This window comes from Ictalurus furcatus, chromosome 14 (assembly GCF_023375685.1).
Source record: "Ictalurus furcatus strain D&B chromosome 14, Billie_1.0, whole genome shotgun sequence".
In the NCBI taxonomy this organism is placed as follows: domain Eukaryota; kingdom Metazoa; phylum Chordata; class Actinopteri; order Siluriformes; family Ictaluridae; genus Ictalurus; species Ictalurus furcatus.
In genome coordinates, this window is record NC_071268.1 from 30,239,734 (window position 1) to 30,261,964 (window position 22,231).

The following is a 22,231-nucleotide window of genomic DNA, read 5'->3' on the forward strand; positions in this document are numbered from 1 at the left end:
AATTCATATGAGAAAAATACATTTGAAGTATTTTTAAAATTATATTTCACATTTTTTAGTACACCTGGGTTAATGGAACAGGAAATTTGTTCAACCATGACGTCCTGTTTCACAGGGGTATAAATATGAGGTAACATATGGGGCAAATTCCCTTAGCCATTCATAAAAATGGGTAAGAACAAGGAATATAGCTGGGATGTGCAGCAAAACGTTGTTGAGCTTCACACAATGGGGCGTGTCTATAAGAAAATAGCACAAGCATTGAAAATGTCCATTTCCACCATCAGGGCAATAATTAAGAAGTTCCAGTCAACTGGAAATGTTATGAATCGACCTGGAATTGGACGTGTGTCTATATCGTCTCAACGCACTGTGAAGAGGACGGTTCGAGTGGATAAAACATCTCCAAGGATCACAGCTGGAGAACTGCAGAAGTTAGTTGTGTCTTGGGGTCAGAAAGTCTCCAAAACTACAATCTGAAGTCACCTACATCACCACAAGTTGTTTGGAAGGGTTTCAAGAAAAAAGCCTCTACTCTCATCCAAAAACAAACTCGAGCGTCTTCAGTGTGCAGACACTACTGGAACTTCAAATGGGATCGGGTTCTATGGTCAGATGAAACCAAAATAGAGCTTTTTGGTAATAAACACCAGAGGAGGTTTTGGAGCACACAGAGAGGTAGCCGTATGGAAAAGTCCCTCATGCCCACGGTTAAATATGGAGGTGGATCTTTAATGTTTTGGGCTGTTTTTCTGCCAGAGGACCTGGACATTTTGTTAGGATACATGGCATCATGGACTCTATCAAATATCAACCGATATTAAATGAAAACCTGACTGCCTCTGCCAGAAAGCTTCAAATGGGCCGTGGTTGGATCTTCCAGCAGGACAATGATCCAAAACATACATCAAAATCAACACAAAAATGGTTTACTGACCACAAAATCAAGGTCCTGCCATGACCATCCCAGTCCCCTGACCTGAACCCCATAGAAAACCTGTGTTGTGAACTGAAGAGGAGAGTCCACCAGCGTGGACCACGAAATGTGAAGGATTTGTAGAGGTTCTGTATGGAGGAACGCTCTCAGATCCCTCACCATGTATTCTCAAACCTCATCAGGCGTTATAGGAGAAGACTCAGAGCTGTTGTCTTGGCAAAGGGAGGTAGCACAAAGTACTGATTAAAAGGGTGCCAATAATTGTTGCACACCTATATTTAACAAAGATATTTTTGGGATATACCTGTGTTGTGTTTGTAATTGTTTGATATCCAATGACAGCAGAGTATTTTTGTGAATTTTTAAATTTTTTATATAATTATTTTCTTTTATTTTTATATTCATTATTTATTGTGAGTACAAACAAACCAGCCAAGACACTTCTCTCACTGGAGACTCCTTCCATAAACTTATCCTTATAGAAAACTTTACCATATCAATGATGAAAAAATGTATTTAATCTGTTTATGTGGAGAGTCCACTTCTAATGTACAAATCCCTGTGAATGAGCTGTTACTATAGAAACAGTAATGTAGTAGAATGCGTGCATTAATACATTAATACCCTTAGTGCTGTGCTGCGCTGTGCTTTGCTGCCCCTGCAGCACAGAGGGTTAACGGCCCAGTATTGCTAGTTCAGCTGTGCTAGGGTTTGAACTCAACCTAACAACTATTGCTCAACCTCGTACTAGGAAATTTTGACCTTAGTTTCTTTCTTTTTTCTTTTTTTTTTTTGCTTACTGTTGGTTTCAGTTCATTATTCCTTAAAACGCCACAGACAGTGGTGTTAAAATGTCAACCAGTGGGGGAATTACAGTGGGGGGAATAAGTATTCAACATGAGGTTAATCACATGAAATTCTCAACAGACATCAGTATTAACTCAAGAAATCCACACAAGTAAAGAAATCCAAACATTAATGTCCATAAAGGAAGTTATGTGTAATAAAGAGGAACGACACAGGAAAAAATATTGAATGAAATGGTAATGAAAAGCCTTTTTATAGACCATCAATTTACTAACCCAGCTGATATTAATTTACACAGATAGGGGGTATAATTACTTACCGATTTCAGCTGGTTCCTTGCCTTACTGATGTCTGGGGAAAATGTCAGGTGAATAATCTCATTGGAAATATATTTACTGAAAAAAATGCTGACGCGTCCGATACTTATTTCCCCCGCTGTATTTTACTGTGTAAGACAAGAAGCCGTCATTCCTAGCACAGGTGAAGTACCTGAAGACCAAGGCAAATATTAATCAAACCAGATAATAGTATTTACACCACAGCCATGTTGATTCTGGATTGTGATTGGTCAGAAGGTGATGATAAATGTTCTACAACAGCAGCTGTGACAGTAGTGCGTCTGCACATCACAGGTTTATATTAATGCGCTTGTTCTGATAAGTTATCGTTTCTATAGTAACAGATCATTCAAAGGGATGTGTATAGTGGACGCTACACATGAAAGAGTTAATGTGTGTACAGTGAATGTTACGATGAACAGATAAAAAATATGCCAAGTTCTTTTATAAATAAACAGTTGTAATTGTTGGGAAATCGCTGTTGTATATGAAGAGTGAAACACTTGGGCTGTGCTGTTACAGATAAATAATAAACTTCAAGGGGTTTGTATCCCACCAGCCAGTTATGGATTATGTTCTTATAAAAGAATATCTCTTGCATAATCACCTTGTATTCCGCTCTAGTTATTGAATATGATTCAGTCATTCTATATACTGATGTGTTATGTGTAATGATAAAAGTTATATATATCTTGGTTGGACTATGAATGAATGGGATTAATATATACTGTAATCGCAGTGCTTGGCCAGTGCTTGGTATATATATATATATATATATATATATATATATATATATATATATATATATATATTTCTATCTGGACATTGACTGCACTGTTCTAACACATGCAAGTTCTTAGTTTTGAACCATGCCACTGTAACTATGTCAGTATTCTTAGGGTCATTGTCCTATTGTCTATCTATCTCACCCTCAGCCCTGCTCAGTTTCCTAGGCCCTACTGATGAAAAGCATTCCCACGACATGATGCTTCCACCACCGTGCTTCACAGTGGGGATGTAGTGTTGGATTTCTGCCAAATCTATGGCTTTGTGCCATGGCCAAAATGTTAAATTTTGGTTTCATTGAACAAGAGAGCATTTTTCACATACTTATTAGCTGTGTCTCCAAATGAGACTTCATATGGCCCATATGATTTTGGTCTTATGTAATCACAATTTTGACATTTTTAAAATTTGATTTCCCCTGAAGTAGTAAGTAATGCACTGTATGTATATTTTCTCAATGCCAATATCGTCTTCAACCCTGCAGTTGACGCTGATGTATCCATCCATTTCCTGTAGCACTTATCCTACACAGGGTCACGGTTCTCCCTGGAGGCTATCCCAGGGAACTCGGGCCAGGGAACTCGATGGCAGGGGACACCCTGGATGGGGTACCAACCCATTGCAGAGCACAATCACACTGGAATTTGTAAATGCCAAACAGCCTACAACACTTTTTTGTTTTGGAGGAGGAAACCCCCGAAGCACAGGGAGAACATGTAAACTCTGCACACACAGAGGATGCAGGCGGGATTTGAACCCTGGAAGTGCGAGGCAAAGGTGCAAACCACTAAGCCACTAGTGCACAGACCGCTAGTCTGTGTTCCTTAGTCAACATAATGTCTCTTATCAGTCACAATGCACACACTAGCCATCTGGCTAAGGTTAGCTGTTCACTGAGCCACTACTTTTACCTCCAGAAACACGGGCCGTCATAATCAGCTGATTTTGTCCCACCCCAGAGAAAACATTTGTAAGGTGAAAATCTGTTATGAGCAATGTTTTACAGATACAGCATCAGGTAAACCAGCTTAAATATGTGGTTTAAAATCCATGAAGCCTGGATTCTGTGCGTTAACGTCTTTATGGTGCAAGCCATTCATTTGGACTTGTGTTTTAAATACGGTCCCATCCGAAACTATTGGAACGTCAAGGCCAATTAATTTGTTTTTGCTGTATACTGAAGACATCTGGGCTTGAGAACAAAAGATGAATATGAGAAGACAGTTAAGAATTTCAGCTTTTATTTCCTGGTATTTATATGTAGATGCGTTAAACAACATAGAACATAGACCACCCAATTTGTAGTTGAGCAAAAATATTGGAACATGTGACTGACAGGTGTTTCTTGCTACCTAGGCGTGTCCTGTTAGATTGAATGTGTGACAATAAATAGCTCTGAATGTCTACACTTGGTTTCACCTGTGAAGACTGCATTTGTTATTAAAAAAGGATAAACCAACATGAAGAGCAGAGAGCTGTCTATGGGGAAAAAGCCATTTTGAACCTCAGAAAAGAGGGAAAATCAATCAGAGGCATTGCATAAACATTGGGCATAGCTTATACAACAATTTGGAATGTGCTGAAAAAGAAAGAAACCACTGGTGTACTGAACAACAGACATGGAACGGGTCGGCCAAGGAAAACAACAGCAGCTGATGAAAGAATCATTGTGATAGTTGTGAAGAAAAACCCAAAAACAACAGTTAGTGCCATGACAAACAACCTACACATGGCAGGGTGAAGGTCATACAATCCACCGTTTAAAGAAGACTTCGAGAGCAGAAATATAGAGGCCATACCACAAGATGCAGACCACTCATCAGCAGTAAGAATCAGAACACCAGATTGGAATTCACAAAGAAATACAGAGATGATCCACAAAAGTTCTGGAACCAAGATGAACCTCTACCAAAGTGATGGAAAGACCAAAGTGTGGAGAAAGAAAGGATCTGCTCATGATCCAGAACATACAAGCTCATCTGTGAAACATGGTGGAAGTAGTGTCATGGCTTGGGCTTGCATGGCTGCTTCTGGAACATTCTCACTAATCTTTATTGATGATGAACTCATGATGGTAGCAGCAGAATGAATTCAGAAGTTTACAGGAACATTGTCTGATAATTTACAGAGAAATGCATCTAAATGACTCAGGAGGAACTTCATCATGCAATAATTTACTGATGTGAGAAAAACTTTGACATGTTTTGTGTTTATTTCACTCTGCTGGGAAGCACAGACATTTTAATGAAATGCCAATTAATTAAAGGCAGTCAAAATGAAATCGTATAATTGTATAAATGGTAATTATATCGTATTGTTTTCATCTGGATATTATTTGATTCTAAATTTGAGTGTTTTTAATCTCCTTACACTCATGCAGTGTATTTATATTTTCCATAAACGCTGTTTTACTTTATTTTATTATTTTTTGCTATATTTTATTAATTTTTTACTACTTGATTGTACAGCATTTTGAACAGTATTTTATAACTAAAACTATTTTGTATTATTATTATTATTATTATTATTATAATGATGATGATGATGTTGATTACAGTTGTAAATTCAGATGTTCTATTTATTTAATTAATGTCGTCATGTGTTCGGAGATGACGCAATTAGCCACGCCTCTTACCCTCTGCTTCATGATGATGGACTTAACAGTTTTCTAAGTTTTCTATAGTTTAACCTCTTTAAATCGCTGAAAATGGCGGATGAGGCAGAAAACTCTCCCCTTCTCCATGCGGAGGCGAGTGAAGTTGATCTTCACCACTCCTCCATGCCAAACCGTGAGTTTAATTCGGGTTATTTACATGATTTTATTAGTGAAGCGTATTAGAGATCTGGAACTGAGCGGCGTCATAACTTCCGGATTATAATACTCTCTTTATGATGACTTTTTGTGTTTGTGTGTGCAAAAAAATACTGTGTATTGACTCCTAGAAACGATTTTATGCTGTAAAGCGATCATACACACTTTTATTGTTCGGAGTTGAACTAGGTTACAGTTTGACACACTGCTTGATGAGTCATTTTCAGGTGACGTTTACTGAAGAGTCAGACTCGGTTCGGAGTTGGTTTCAGCGCAGTTCCTTAACGATGTATATCAGACACTTATTTATTAAATAAAAAAATAAACATCATTGTCGCTATTCTAAATTAGTGACAAATATGTCCACCAAGGTTGTTTAGTTCACTTTTCTCGGCTATAGAACCGATCAATGTTTGTAAACAGTGGGTCATTTCCGGGTTTGAATCACTGAGTCAGTTAGACTGAACCACTGAATCACTTGGGACTGAGTCATTTAGACTGAACCACTGAATCACTTGGGACTGAGTCATTTAGACTGAACCACTGAATCACTTGGGACTGAGTCATTTAGACTGAACCACTGAATCACTTGGGACTGAGTCAGTTAGACTGAACCACTAAATCACTGAGTCACTTAGATGTAATAATCGAGTCAGTTAGACTGAACCACTAAACCACTTGGGACTGAGTCAGTTAGAGTGAACCACTGAATCACTGAGTCACTTAGATGTAATAATCGAGTCAGTTAGATTGAAGCACTGTTAACTCAGACAGAATCATTGAGTCAGTTATGCTGAATCATTGAGTCAGTTAGATGAATTACAGAGTCACTTGGGCTGAATCATTGGGTTGGTCAGACTGAATCATTGAGTCGGTTAGACTGAACCACTGAATCACTTAGACTGAATCACTGAGTCATTTACACATTAGAGAATCATGCTAGTTGTTTTTCTTTAAAACGCAAAACAATTAAAGGGAATAAAACATTGTAACTATTATAAACATAAAACAGTCAACATCAATAAGTAAATGAGCAAACAAAATTTACAATGATACATTTTATTCTTTAATGATTTAATTACTTATTGATTCTGCAATGACTCATGTTATTCAATAATAACATTTTTAAACATTCTATTTACATCAAAACGTACAACATATTTACAGTTGCCCACTGAACGAGAAACTTAGTTACTTAGTGTAATTGTAATAACTTTCATTGTCTTTTTTCAGATGTCCCGTCCCCTCCACTGTATCAAGAAGAGGCTCCTCCTCCATACTGGGCGGTGCCAGCTGTTGGCTCCACCTCCCTGTTCTGTGGTGTATGTGGAGCTCAGATCGCGATGAACGCTAACAGCGGCCAGCAGATTGTGAAATGTGGGGTGTGTCAGGAGGCCACGGTAAGTGCGCTGATCATTTTTCCACACCAGCAGTAAACTCATCTTATCCCACACTGCTGCTGAGGTCTGGATTCTGATTGGTCAGGAGGTGTTGATCAATCTTCTGTAACAGCGGCTCTGACAGTAGCGCAGGTTTATATTAATGCGCTCGTTCTGATACGTTATCATTTCTATAGCAACAGCTCGTTCACAGGGACGTGTACAGTGGATGCCCCACATACACGGGTTATAAACTGTAATCTTTGATGTGGTGAAGTTTTCTGTAAGGAGATGTTTATGTAAGATGTATGGAAGGAGTCTCCAGTGTCAGAGCTTTGTAACAGTCAGAGGTACATCTCTAATTTTAAGTTCTCCCACATCTTCAGGACAGAGGAGTTTATACTTATTTGCGGTTTCTTGGTTACTTGATATAACAAGCTGCATTTTTTTGCCTTATTAACTTCGAGAGAGAATAGAGAGAGGGCTGGTGAGGGAATGACTGTTTATAGCTGCTATAACATAAGTGACAACAGTAACGAACTTGTTTCACGGATGTTTCACGGTTTATTAAATGTAAGGACAAACAAAATATGATAGAAAAACAATCCACAGTAATAGTAGTTAGCTGGACGACCACGAGGGGGTGCTGTTGTACAGCATCGTCCACTGAGTGTATGTGTGGTTAATGGGATTAGTGCAACTGCTATTTTTTATTTTCTTTGACATGAACAGGAAACAAGTGACCACACTACAACTCTGTTAGTATTTATGCTACAAGCTGCAGTTTAAGCTCACACATTTGGGCTTTACCAGTTTTTATAAATGAGTTGTGCTGTGTGTGTGTATTTGTGTGTTTGTGTGTATGCTTGCAGCCTATAAGTAGTCCCCCTGCAGGAAAGAGGTTTGTGCGCTGTTCATGCCATTGTCTCCTGATCTGTAAGACCTCCTCACAGAGAGTGGCGTGTCCCCGTCCTCAGTGGTAAGGAAAAAAGAAAGCTAACCTAGTTATTTTCTCCTGTGGTGGTTGACGTGTGAATCAGATGGGGTTATAATTCTGTTTCTGTGTTTCCTTAGTAAGCGAGTGATCGAGCTGACTGGTCAAGGTCTGAGCAGCGCAGTGGTGCAGTATTATGGGACGCGAGCGAGCTGTGGACACTGCAGCCAAACGTTCCTGGTGAGCATCATCATTATCATCTTATAATAGCTTTTTACAGACTCACGGTAGAGTTAGAAGAGGATTTACTATACAGTGATGATTTACAGTAAAGTTTAAATATTGACGGTAAAGTTGTACAGATTTGATGTTGAGTTAGTGAAAGACAGATTTACAGTAAACATTTTATCGGAAATATACGCAGTTTCAATAAGTCTGTAGAAGCCCAACATTGGACAGTTGTATCGGTGAGACAGTGTATTAATCAGGCATTAATCATCATAATGTTATTAATAAAGTATTAAATTGAGCGTTATTATGCCAGTCTGAAGATTCTCCCTGTGTTATAGGGCCCTCAGTCAGGAGAGAAGAGTGTTCGATGTCCTCACTGCCGTAAAGTGTAAGACCTGTCTGTCTCTCTGTGACTGAAACTGAATCTCTGATCTTTCTAATGTTTCCATTGAAAAGGAAAAAATGAAAGGGAAAAAGACGATCACTACTATCACTACTATTTTACACAACATTTACTTTAAAATAACTGCACATGGGTTAAAAATGGTATTTAAAGCAATAGTTTATTCTTGGATAAAAGCAAACCATGAAAATTTAGATTTACAGTAAAGTCTTACAGACATAGTGTCTATTTACGGTGCATATTTACAGTGCATATTTAGTGTCTATTTACAGTGTCTATTTACAGTGTCTATTTACAGTGTCTATTTACGGTGCATATTTACAGTGCATATTTAGTGTCTATTTACAGGGCATATTTACAGTGTCTATTTACAGTGCATATTTAGTGTCTATTTACAGGGCATATTTACAGTGTCTTTACAGTGCATATTTACAGTGTCTGTTTACAGTATCTATTTACAGTGCATATTTACAGTGTCTGTTTACAGTATCTGTTTACAGTGCATATTTACAGTGTCTGTTTACAGTATCTATTTACAGTGCATATTTACAGTGTCTGTTTACAGTATCTGTTTACAGTGCATATTTACAGTGTCTGTTTACAGTATCTATTTACAGTGCATATTTACAGTGTCTGTTTACAGTATCTGTTTACAGTGCATATTTACAGTGTCTGTTTACAGTATCTATTTACAGTGCATATTTACAGTGTCTGTTTACAGTATCTGTTTACAGTGCATATTTACAGTGTCTGTTTACAGTATCTATTTACAGTGTCTGTTTACAGTGTCTATTTACAGTGCATATTTACAGTGTCTGTTTACAGTATCTATTTACAGTGTCTGTTTACAGTATCTATTTACAGTGCATATTTACAGTGTCTGTTTACAGTATCTATTTACAGGGCATATTTACAGTGTCTGTTTACAGTATCTATTTACAGGGCATATTTACAGTGTCTATTTACAGTGTCTATTTATAGGGCATATTTACAGAATTACAGCACAGAACAACAGTACAGATCAACAGAATTACAGTGCAGCACTCTATATAAAAGTTTCTGTTTGTTATTGTCAGGAGCTTTATTGGAACAGAGTACCCCATGAAGCGCTGTGTGTACTTCTCCCTGATGTCCATCTTCTTTGCCATCGTCGCTGGAGGACTAATCGTAAGGAAGTTACCACATCAAACTGATCTAGGTGTGTGTGTAAAAATGTGTTCTAAGGTCTCGTTCTCCCACAGGCTGCCACAGTGGGCGAGGCGAGGGATTACAACGCCATCTATGCCCTCTGGACATTTCTGTTGGTGTTGAGTGTGGGATGTGCGTGCTGGGCAGTGTATTGGGCTCGGATTAAAATCAGCACACCTCTGCAGAGTTAATCTGTGTAAACCCCAATTCTGAACTTCTCCGTGTCGTAAAATCGGGCATCACGATTCATCGGTACGTAAATCTAATCTGTGAATCAGAAGAACACAATCGATAGTCTTGATAATCATGTGTAATATTTGAAATTTATAAAAAGGATAAAATAAGTAATTTAATTCACAAATACATTAATAAATCTGCTACCACAATCAATCAACATTAGCCCATCAGCTATTTCTAGCTCACCAATATTACCGCTGATCATGATTATGTAGTATTATATTTTACGATACTGAATGTGTTTTGCTACGTTTTCCAATGACGAGTAGACGTAGGAATGAAGCGGTTACCGGTTTCACGATAAACCACGATAAAATTCCCCGACGGTTAGTGTTACCGTGTCACATTTAATTATTATTAAAACCGTGCGTGATTATCCTGATTTGTAAAACTCGCGGTAAATGCTGCACACACACACACACACACACACACACACACACACACACACACACAATCCCCAGCACGAGTCTGACGCAGGTGCAGCATGCAACATTGTTTTTTGAACGTGAAAACAGACATTACAATTAAAAACTGAAGGCGTCTGCTCAATTCAGCATGAGCCGAATGAGTCAGAGTTCATTTATCACGTGATGAAAATGAGGCGCGCGGACTGACGGGAAGATGGCGGAAGATTTGGTTTAATATAAGTGCGTCTGTCATTGTACTGTTTGTTGTCTTTTTCATTAAGAACGATAATTAACCCACCATTAAAGCAATTGCAGCCTTCAAATTGCTGCTAATTTGGAAGCGAAAGTGAAATGTGCGCACGGGCGTTCGTAACCGATGAAGAAATATATACTTTAATCTAATGTACAATCTATTATACATAGATCTACAATCTATAATCTATAATCTATTCAAATTTGCATAATGATTGACAGTGGTGTATTAATGCCAGTCTAAACACTCCCCAAAACAGGTGACAACAGTGAGAAAGATGAAGCAAAACACTTATTTTTACACAAGTTGGGTTTTTGCATTATTGTTAAAATAGCGCCACTGCTGCTACATGCTAATTATCCAGAGGCTAGAGTTTACATTTCTACACGTAGGCATCATCCGAGTCACTTATTTACACTATGCGTACTATTTTTACAATATTTTCTATTTAGATTCTACATTAACAAACACACTTTACACTGACACTGCTTTTCTCTCATTTGATCAATTGAATCAATTGTGAATCAAACTCCTAAAAATGATGGGGATAAATTTGGCGAGAACATTTCTATATATGTATATATTTTTTTTACATTAATATATATTTGAACAAAAATAATAAAGAAGGTGTGATTCTTAAACAGGAACTGTGTTGTGTGATGTTTAATTGTAATTTCTGTTAATTTAATGGGGGTTTTTTATTCTGTGTCAAAACGTTAAGTTTGTCTTTTTCAGACTGAAGAGGAAAACCACTCCATGCGAGAGAAAGTTAGAATGAATCCCTGTCTGCACTGGATGGAGGATATATTAGTGATCTGTCATTCGTAAAGGAGTCGATTCTTTGAATCAGCTCTTTTACAGTAAACCTTGAGAGTTGACCTGAGACACGCGTGAGCCTTTTGTTTGTGAATATTGGCAAAACCGTTTCTCTTGCAGTACAATATAATAAAACCGCTTCAGTGGAAAAGTCTTTGAAGGGCGAGTCATGTGTTTGACTCTGTTTAGGAAGTGAATCGGTATGACCGAGCGGCTCTGCTGCAAGGTGAAGATGGACAACTATTCGAGTAAGATTTCGTGAAACAGTTTCAGACATAAGAAGCATAATCACAGATTAAAAGATCACAAGCTACGTTCAGTTCAGAAAAGGAATGGAAATGAGCCATTTGGGAGCTGAAAGAGTCGACTCTTATGGTGAGAGGAGTCAAATGATCTGACTCGCTGAAAAGAACCGGAATTCACTAAGATGTACAGATAAATATCAGCTGCTGCTGCTGCTGCTATCATTTTTCTTTTTCTTCAATATTTATTTTTTTCTTGTATTTTCTTTAACATGCAGTTTGCTTTGTCAGCGCACACCTCCATTTTCCACACTGAAACTTTTACACCTCAGACAAGAGGAAGCAATTTTTATGATATTTAAGTGTGTGTAAATCTCCAGTCTAATCTTAGAGAATGTTGATCAACATAACTAGCTAGCGACATTTAGAGAAAAATTTTACTCAAACAAATGACCTTAATAATGTTGTATAAATAAAACATGAAGTAAAGTTAGTTATATCTATCATTAATCCTAAAAAGCTAGCTAGCTCACACAACAAATCTAATTACAATATTCCAGAAAATTCAAAAAGTGAAATTTTCCCTGACAAAACCTGTCATTTTCCAGACTGACACTTTTACACCTCAGCGGAAAGGAAACATAATATTATGATATTTAAGTGTGTGAAAAACTACAAACTAGCTGGCTAATTTGCTCTATTGGTGATATATTGGTGGACAAAACTAGCTAGCTAACATTAAAGAAAATTTCCAAACACTGAAACAAAGCTGTCTATAGCTACCATTACCTCTGAAAAGCTAGCTATCCAACAGAACAAAACTGTTAGCACACATTTGAAAAAAAAAAAAATCCACAACGCTAGCTGGCTAATGGGAAATTTTCCCCCCAAAATTAGCTAGTTAACATTGGGAATTTTATTTAACATTTTTAATCAGCCCTAGGTAGCTGATTTTGGATAAAATTTTAGTTGATGAATTTATCTGTACACCTAACTAGCGTATAAGCCATGGCTACAGGATTAGAGGAATTAGCTTTGCAATATTAGCTTCATGGAAACAAATCATTACTGCTTTTTTTTTATGTAATTTTTGATTTTTGTCATGGTCAGTACCAAACTTTTACACCTCAGATGAGGAGGAAACATTTTGTATAAAAGTTTACTAAGTATTATACTAAATATTACAGAATATTGGTGAAATTTCCAAACGCTAAAACAAACCCATTCAAATCTAACATTAGCACTAAAAATGGAACTAGCTGACAGCCAAGCCGAAAAAAAATCAGTTAGCTAACAATACAGAAAATCCACAAAACTAGCTAGCTAACCTGTTATGTAGCTTTTGCTAAAATTGGCCAGTATTAAATAAAATTCCACAAACAGCACCAGCAAGTTGACGTTAGATAAGATAATCTTTCTTAAGCCATGATTAGAGAATTAGCTTTATGTGATTTATTATAAAAGTCAGTTTAGCTCACTTTTACATCGTCTCATTATTCACTTTACAGAAAGTTTAACATACATAAAAAATACTTATGGTTTTCTTGATTTTATACAGATTTTCTTCTGAAGTACAAACGCGAAATGAAAGTCTGCGGACAGAAACGCATCCGCTACACGTTTCATGAGCTTAAATTTAATAGCTCCGCCTCTGTCTCCGGGAGGTTGCTTGTTTTATCCTCATTGATCAAGTTGGTGTAGAGGAATGACGGATCACTGAAGTTGTTAAATCTCTCGGATACACACGAAGCTGTCAGGCGAGCCTCCGGATCCTCATCCCAGCATTCCTCGATCATCTCACACAGCACATTCACACCCTGAAACACACACACACACACACACACACACACACACACAATGATGGAGAATTAGTGTAATATATAATAGCAAATTTGGCCAGCTACATGACTTGGAGAGATAAGCTTAGCTAACATTAATGTTACCTCTCTAGCAGTAGATATATGTCATCACACAGGTACCTGAATTCGGCTAACATTAGTGCAAGCTTAGCTTAGCAATGGTAGCATTATTACCGGGTGTGTCCTCCAGCCAAGCAGGATCTCAGGTCGCTCTCGGTCTCTGATCACTGTGTCCTTCATGCTCTCAATACACGGCTGATTCAACTTTCCGAACGGTGGCTCGTACTCTCTCGGCTCTACACACACACACACACACACACACACACACACACACACACACAGTTATCATAATCAGATTAGGTTGTCCATAATAACCCTTGGAACACAAGCAAACATCAGTTACAGCTAACTAAACAGCTTTACCCAAACAAAACCAGCTAGCTAGCGTGTTACGTGTTAGCTAGTGTGTTACATAGTGATTAGCATGTGAGATTAGATTAGTGCTCTACATAAATCAGCATAGAGATAAAAATGGATTAAAAAATCAGACAGCTGTGACTGTTTCGCTGAACTTCCTTTTGAATTGCCGCTCTGTTTTTTATTTCCATACAATAAACGAGGGAAGAAAAGAGAACGTTGTATCGCGTTGATCCAAAAATAAGTCGTACTGAATCGAGTAGTCGTTAAATTAGATTTCAGAAGTTTTGGCCAGGAGCCGCTATTTATATAATATTAAAATTATAGAATATAAATCAACACACATCGTAAAGATACAAATCGAACTAATAATATATTACAGCAGTATTAATGGCATAATATAAATTATACTATATATATAAAATTCTATTATATATAAAATACAATTCAATAGAAACATACATCATTCTAATAATATATATACACATAATATTGTACAATAGCATATAACTCACTATTTAATATTATACATACTAATATCCTTATTATACATAATAATAAATATGTCCTTAATAGATACTCTGGTCTTGTAAATGTTTATTTGTGGAACAAACTACATTAATTGCACTACAGAGGAAGGCCGAATAAAAATCCATTATTCTGTTATTCAAGTCACAGTGTAAATCTGCAGTACTGACTGCGTTAACAGTGTAAATCTGCAGTACTGACTGTGTTAAGTGTACATCTGCAGTACTGACTGCGTTAACAGTGTAAATCTGCAGTACTGACTGTGTTAAGTGTACATCTGCAGTACTGACTGCGTTAACAGTGTAAATCTGCAGTACTGACTGTGTTAAGTGTACATCTGCAGTACTGACTGCGTTAACAGTGTAAATCTGCAGTACTGACTGTGTTAAGTGTAAATCTGCAGTACTGACTGCGTTAACAGTGTAAATCTGCAGTACTGACTGTGTTAAGTGTAAATCTGCAGTACTGACTGTGTTAACAGTGTAAATCTGCAGTACTGACTGTTAGTGTAAATCTGCAGTACTGACTGTTAGTGTAAATCTGCAGTACTGACCGTTAGTGTAAATCTGCAGTACTGACCGTGTTAACAGTGTTAATCTGCAGTACTGACTGTGTTAACAGTGTAAATCTGCAGTACTGGCTGCGTTAAGTGTAAAACTGCAGTACTGACTGCGTTAACAGTGTAAATCTGCAATACTGGCTGTGTTAAGTGTAAAACTGCAGTACTGACTGCGTTAACAGTGTAAATCTGCAGTACTGACTGTGTTAAGTGTAAAACTGCAGTACTGACCGTGTTAACAGTGTAAATCTGCAGTACTGACTGTGTTAAGTGTAAAACTGCAGTACTGACCGTGTTAACAGTGTAAATCTGCAGTACTGACTGTGTTAACAGTGTAAAACTGCAGTACTGACTGTGTTAAGTGTAAATCTGCAGTACTGACCGTGTTAACAGTGTAAAACTGCAGTACTGACTGTGTTAACAGTGTAAATCTGCAGTACTGACTGTGTTAACAGTGTAAATCTGCAGTACTGACTGTGTTAACAGTGTAAAGTGCCGAGTTTCTTTCTCAGCGCCGAATAGCACCATAAGAAGCCACTGACGTGTTTAGTAAAACAGGGCTAAATAGGAAATGCAGCATCTAGGTATTTATATCTATGGTTTTTTACACACACACACACACACACACACAGAGTAAGCACATCACACAGGAAGTGTAGGTGCACCTACAGGAAGTGGATCTGTGGTGCAGATGCACCTGTTTGTGCTCCTTACTGAAAAATGAAGAGCATTCCACCATGTTTTTGTTCTGTTGCTAATTTTAGCATGTTTGCTGCTGTACTCACATAAAATGGCAGCATACTGGAGCTGTGTCATCAATGAATTTAGAATATTCTCAAATTTAACTTGAATAAAGTCTGATGTTGTTCTGTCTGAGTTGTGTATTTTATGTGCGTCATACTTCATTTTATAAAGTGATATTTAGCTACTGAGCTAAGAAGCTATTTGGATATTTATGTTTATGGAACAGAAATTTGTAAATCCACGATAACTCTGACGTGATTTGGAAATGCTAACACGATAACCTGTGAATTAGCACGATAGCGTTAACGCAGTACCTCCGATGGCCGTGCACCTGGACGTGATCTCCCACAGCACCAGAGCCATGGAGTAAACGTCTGCCTGTTTGAAGGACTCGATGTTCTCCAGATTCAGTCTGGACTCCAGCAGCTCGGGGGCCATGTACCTCGCCGTGCCCACCTGAGCACAGGTAAACACGCAAAATAAGTAAAATACAAATAATAGTGTCCTGTAGAGCTCGTCTAATCCATATAGAGTTTATAATCTGCAGAAAAAAACTCAAAGTCAAACACATTAATTTATACTGTTAATAATAATAATAATAATAATAATAATAATAATAATAATAAATCCTCTTCTGTAACCTTCATTTTCTGTATGTGTATATGTGTGTATGTTTGTGTGTGTGTGTGTATGTGTGTGTGTGTGTGTGTGTACATGTGTGTATGTGTGTGTTTGTGTATGTGGGTGTATGTGTGTGTGTGTGTGTGGTCTGACCTGTCCTCTGTTAGCGAGCTCCTCCGTGCTCATGTTGTTGTGGAGTCGGATGCTGAGGCCAAAGTCACAGATGCAGCAGCTCCGGTCGTCCTTCACCAGCACGTTGTCACTCTTCAAGTCTCGGTGAGCGACCGGCACTTTGACTCCACCCACTGCATTCCGGTCACTGTGCAGGTGAGCCAGACCCCTTACGACATCACCACCCATCTTGCAGAGCTCTGTCCACTCGAGTCGGTGGGCTCTGAGGTAGTCTCGAAGGTTTCCTCGAGCGTGATAGGCTGTGATCAGCCACAACCGTTGCTCCACTGTGTGTTTCTCTGCCGCCAGGAAGTGGACGATGTTCTCGTGACAGAGCTCTGCGTCCAGGAAGATCTCGCGCTCTGTGTTCCAGGACACAAACTCCTCTAGTGGGAAGATTTTCACTGCGACCGTCTGGAACACCCCATTTTCACTCGTCTTTTGCCCGAGTCTGGCGCGGTGCACTTCAGCGAAGCGTCCTTTCCCCACCATTTCATCCAGATGGACGGGTAGAAGCTCCGTGTTGTGATTGAGCCAGTTTGAGATGCTGTCAGAACGTTCGTGTTTGGTGGTGAGGATAGAATGTGTGTCACTAAAATCATGCTTCAGTTTGGACTGACGGAGTGTGTGAACATAGCAGAAGTAAATCAATGAGAGGAGCATGACGGCCAGAACCGAGACAGGAACAAGGACGATGGTCAACACTTGGGGGTTTTTCACTGGTGTCTCTGCTGCAAAACAAAACAAAACAAAACAGTGTTAATTATGACGTTCAGTGTAAGTTAATTTATCAAAAATGCAAATGAGACACAGTTGAAACAAACGGTGGCTAACAAAGAGCCTTACAACTGCTACTGCTACTATAATAACAATAATAGGAGAGTGGTTTATCTAAACTGAAAGATCAGTCGCTTGTTTATTTAAAGCGAAAAAAGATCAGTGGCTTGTTTATCTAAACTGAAAATAGAAGTTCAGTGGCTTGTTTATCTAAACAAGCAACATTGTTGTTTTGTTGAACTGAAATGAGATCATTTACCTGAGGAGAAAATGAGCTTTTCATTACACTCTTCCTCTTGGCAGGAGCAGATGTAGAAGTCAGGCCCGAGGTGTGCGTACTGCTTCATTACACACTCCTTGTTGTTGAAGTCTTTCAGGATCACACCGTGAAACGGCTCCGATGGGTCATGACACACGGTTTCCACGGTGATGTTCTCACCATCTCTGCGCCTTAACAATAATGACAATAATAATAATGATCAAAGAGTTAGTCTTTTTAAAATAACTATTTAGATTATTATAGTATTTATTTTAATCTGTGACATGACCAGAGTGTGTGTGTGTGTGTGTGTGTATGTACCATGCACTAGCGCAGACCTCATCACTGCGCTCGCAGATGGAAGTGATATTGCAGTTGACCATGCAGTGGCCCTGAGTGGTGTTACACTCACTCGGCCTGACATCACAAAACTTACATAGTTTGCTTAGAACGAATGGAGTCCGAGAGATGGGGCTCGCTGAGAGACACAGACAGAGTGAGAGGGAAATTATCATGTGATTTATGGATTAAAAGATCAGTAATTATATATATATATATATATATATATATATATATATATATATATATATATAATTCTAATCTTTACACCACACTGCTGCTGAGTTCTGGACTGTAATTGGTTAGCAGGTGGTGATTAATTCTCTATAACAGCGGCTCTGACAGTAGCGCAGGTTTATATTAAAGCACTCGTTCTAATACGTTATCGTTTCTATAGCAACAGCTCGTTCATTTACAGGGACGTGTACCGCAGACGCTCCACATAAACAGATTTTAAAAACTCAAAGTACAGAGATGTTTATGAAACATTTATGGAAGGAGTCTCCAGTGTCAGCGCTTTGTAATGGTTTGTGACTGTTTAAAACTGCTAAGAACAGTAACTAATTTGTTTCACAGATGTTCCATAATTTTAAATGTAACCACAATTGGATAAAAAGTACAAATGGATAAAATGGAACTGACAATAAATGTAACTATAAACAGATTAAAAGTATGATGTCATTCTTTAATACATTTTTTTAAAAAAAGTCATCTCTGGGAAATTGCTGCTGTATAAGATGAACATAACGCTTGTGTATGTGCTGTTATTGAAAAATGAACAACTTTAAACTTTCCTGTTGATTATCAAAAGCATTTTTTAGAACTTTGATGAAAATTTGGACTGGACTGACATGCATCTCTCTCTCATATATATATATGTGTGTGTGTGTGTGTGTGTGTGTGTGTGTATAAAAACAAAAAACAACAACAACAACAACAACAACATACCTACTGGCCAATCAGAAAGAAGTACTTTTACATTAATTGCCCAATTCCAAAAGGTATTTAACATGATACTATTATACATTATTAAACATTATTGTATGTGATGTTATAATTTGCTGTAAGATTTGAAACCCATATGTTGTATAACATAATAGTGAACATCAGGAAGTGTGTGTTACTCACCGTGAAGGCCTGTAAAAAGGGAAGTGGAGAAAAGCAGCAGCACGCAGCTCAACACAGATACACCGAGTCGCTCCATTACTGCTCCTCTAAACTGATTATTACACAGCTTGAACCATCAGCCATCATCATAACCTCCATCTAAACACGCTTATATACCCACTACTGATCAGGTTCTTCATCCATCTCCTCCCCCCTTGCTTCACACAACACACACTAACAGAGGAAGGAGGAAGAAGTTTGACGCTATGAGTCAGAGTCTGACAGTAGACAGGAAATCTGAAAAAACCGTCTCCCTTTTTCTGTCTGTCTCGCTCTCTCTCTCTGTTTATGGTAAGTGCTGGTTGTGCAACCCCTCATTTTCTGATCTGTATCACACACTGTGCACCAAAGACGAGTCTAAACTCATGAACTAGAAAGGTCACTCTGCCACACACACACACACACACACACACACACACACACACACACAGCTTTAAAACTAAAAACTGTTGGGCCTAAAACAGTTCTATCGTACAATACTGTACACACCGGGCAATGTGAGCACTGCTGCCCCCAGTGGCTTCACTATGGTATTACATTCTACCCTGGAATACGCACTCATCCATTATAACATGTTCCTGTTATTGTTTCTAAATATCCACATTGATCATTTTTCATATTCCACATTATTGATTATTTGGACTAATCATTCCAGCCCTAATATACACAAACACCGGGACGCTCCTATGCCACTACACTCACTCGTACAATACAATAGTACACCGGTACAAACGCATAAGAATACACTTGTTCACCAGTACGCTTGTATCGGAATACACACGCCACAACACTTGTAGAAGATTCACTAGTAAACTAACATATTAATATACAGCTACACCCATACACCTGTACACTCATATACAGCTACACCCATACACCTTTACACTCCTATACAGCTACACCAATACACATGTACACCTGTACATTCATACAGCTACACCCATACAGGTGGACACTCATATACAGCTACACTCATTCACCAATACACTTGTACACCTGTATAATCATATACAGCTACACCCATACACTTGTTCACCTGTACAGCAGTACACTCATACATACAGTATCTCACAAAAGTGAGTACACCCCTCACATTTTTGTAAATATCTGATTATATCTTTTCATGTGACAACACTGAAGAAATGACACTTTGCTACAATGTAAAGTAGTGAGTGTACAGCTTGTGTAACAGTGTAAATTTACTGTCCCCTCAAAATAACTCAACACACAGCCATTAATGTCTAAACCGCTGGCAACAAAAGTGAGTACACCCCTAAGTGAAAATGTCCAAATTGGGCCCACAGTGTCAATATTTTGTGTGGCCACCATTATTTTCCAGCACTGCCTTAACCCTCTTGGGCATGGAGTTCACCAGAGCTTCACAGGTTGCCACTGGAGTCCTCTTCCACTCCTCCATGACGACATCACGGAGCTGGTGGATGTTAGAGACCTTGTGCTCCTCCACCTTCCATTTGAGGATGCCCCACAGATGCTCAATAGGGTTTAGGTCTGGAGACATGCTTGGCCAGTCCATCACCTTCACCCTCAGCTTCTTTAGCAAGGCAGTGGTCGCCTTGGAGGTGTGTTTGGGGTCGTTATCATGCTGGAATACTGCCCTGCGGCCCAGTCTCCGAAGGGAGGGGATCATGCTCTGCTTCAGTATGTCACAGTACATGTTGGCATTCATGGTTCCCTCAATGAACTGCAGCTCCCCAGTGCCGGCAGCACTCATGCAGCCCCAGACCATGACACTCCCACCACCATGCTTGACTGTAGGCAAGACACACTTGTCTTTGTACTCCTCACCTGGTTGCCTCCACACATGCTTGACACCATCTGAACCAAATAATCTGATCTTGGTCTCATCAGATCACAGGACATGGTTCCAGTAATCCATGACCTTAGTCTGCTTGTCTTCAGCAAACTGTTTGCGGGCTTTCTTGTGCATCATCTTTAGAAGAGGCTTCCTTCTGGGACGACCGCCACGCAGACCAATTTGATGCAGTGTGCGGCGTATGGTCTGAGCACTGACAGGCTGACCCCCCACCCCTTCAACCTCTGCAGCAATGCTGGCAGCACTCATACGTCTATTTCCCAAAGACAACCTCCGGATATGACGCTGAGCACGTGCACTCAACTTCTTTGGTGGACCATGGTGAGGCCTGTTCTGAGTGGAACCTGTCCTGTTAAACCGCTGTATGGTCTTGGCCACCGTGCTGCAGCTCAGTGTCAGGGTCTTGGCAATCTTCTTATAGCCTAGGCCATCTTTATGTAGAGCAACAACTGTTTTTTTTCAGATCCTCAGAGAGTTCTTTGCCATGAGGTGCCATGTTGAACTTCCAGTGACCAGTATGAGGGAGTGTGAGAGCGATGACACCAAATTTAACACACCTGCTCCCCATTCACACCTGAGACCTTGTAACACTAACAAGTCACATGACACCGGGGAGGGAAAATGGCTAATTGGGCCCAATTTGGACATTTTCACTTAGGGGTGTACTCACTTTTGTTGCCAGCGGTTTAGACATTAATGGCTGTGTGTTGAGTTATTTTGAGGGGACAGCAAATTTACACTGTTACACAAGCTGTACACTCACTACTTTACATTGTAGCAAAGTGTCATTTCTTCAGTGTTGTCACATGAAAAGATATCATCAAATATTTACAAAAATGTGAGGGGTGCACTCACTTTTGTGAGATACTGTATGTACACTTGTTCATCTGTATACTCATATACCAATACATTACACTTATACCAATCCACTCACATTTGTCATTACACTTGCTTACCCTACACTTACACTCATACACTTGTGCACTCTTTGAGGCAATGCTTACCAAATCCCTGATTACAATCTCTCATATCCCCCAATGCTGATTATGCTCAGCTAAAGTGTATTTCCTGTATTCCAATACCATTTTAATATACAATACCCTGTTTTTAATTAATTTATTTATTTTTATTGGCGTCTCTCACTCCACTTCCCCTTGAGCTTGTTTCATGTTAGGTGAGGATGGAG

The 22,231-nt window shown here is 38.9% G+C and overlaps 2 protein-coding genes across 4 annotated transcripts; one reads left to right on the plus strand and one right to left on the minus strand.

Annotated features, from left to right (window-relative positions):
• Positions 1-5,461: 5,461 nt before the first annotated feature.
• Positions 5,462-12,389, plus strand: LOC128618376 (type I phosphatidylinositol 4,5-bisphosphate 4-phosphatase-B-like). Of its 3 annotated transcripts, XR_008387703.1 has the most exons (8): positions 5,476-5,657; positions 6,914-7,080; positions 7,932-8,038; positions 8,134-8,233; positions 8,563-8,612; positions 9,704-9,794; positions 9,869-10,067; positions 11,448-12,374. XR_008387703.1 is itself a non-coding variant. In XM_053641947.1 (7 exons), exons 1-7 carry the CDS (start codon positions 5,576-5,578, stop codon positions 11,450-11,452), a joined length of 633 nt encoding a protein of 210 aa, XP_053497922.1. In that variant the 5' UTR covers positions 5,462-5,575; the 3' UTR covers positions 11,453-12,389. The 3 variants fall into 3 exon arrangements, 2 of the variants coding, with proteins under 2 accessions (XP_053497922.1, XP_053497920.1); XM_053641947.1 differs by lacking the exon at positions 9,869-10,067 and having other exon boundaries at positions 5,462-5,657; positions 9,704-9,825; positions 11,448-12,389; XM_053641945.1 differs by lacking the exon at positions 11,448-12,374 and having other exon boundaries at positions 5,477-5,657; positions 9,869-11,376.
• Positions 12,390-13,199: 810 nt separating this feature from the next.
• Positions 13,200-19,605, minus strand: LOC128618375 (TGF-beta receptor type-2). The gene is made up of 7 exons (XM_053641944.1): positions 19,173-19,605; positions 18,027-18,183; positions 17,706-17,896; positions 16,652-17,400; positions 16,192-16,333; positions 13,804-13,925; positions 13,200-13,587 (listed from the first exon to the last, which is right to left on the minus strand). The coding sequence occupies exons 1-7, from the start codon at positions 19,246-19,248 to the stop codon at positions 13,393-13,395; spliced, it is 1,632 nt and encodes a 543-aa protein (XP_053497919.1). The 5' UTR covers positions 19,249-19,605; the 3' UTR covers positions 13,200-13,392.
• Positions 19,606-22,231: the final 2,626 nt, after the last annotated feature.

Excerpts from the sequence above, each read along its gene's own strand:
- LOC128618376 (XM_053641945.1), top strand. The coding sequence starts at position 5,576 with ATGGCGGATGAGGCAGAAAACTCTCCCCTTCTCCATGCGGAGGCGAGT. Across the intron at positions 7,081-7,931 it reads GGGTGTGTCAGGAGGCCACG|CCTATAAGTAGTCCCCCTGC; the intron begins GTAAGTGCGCTG and ends GTATGCTTGCAG. Across the intron at positions 9,795-9,868 it reads TCGTCGCTGGAGGACTAATC|GCTGCCACAGTGGGCGAGGC; the intron begins GTAAGGAAGTTA and ends GTTCTCCCACAG.
- LOC128618375 (XM_053641944.1), bottom strand. The coding sequence starts at position 19,248 with ATGGAGCGACTCGGTGTATCTGTGTTGAGCTGCGTGCTGCTGCTTTTC. Across the intron at positions 18,184-19,172 it reads CCTTTTTACAGGCCTTCACG|CGAGCCCCATCTCTCGGACT; the intron begins GTGAGTAACACA and ends TGTGTCTCTCAG. Across the intron at positions 16,334-16,651 it reads AGCTCGCTAACAGAGGACAG|GTGGGCACGGCGAGGTACAT; the intron begins GTCAGACCACAC and ends ACCTGTGCTCAG.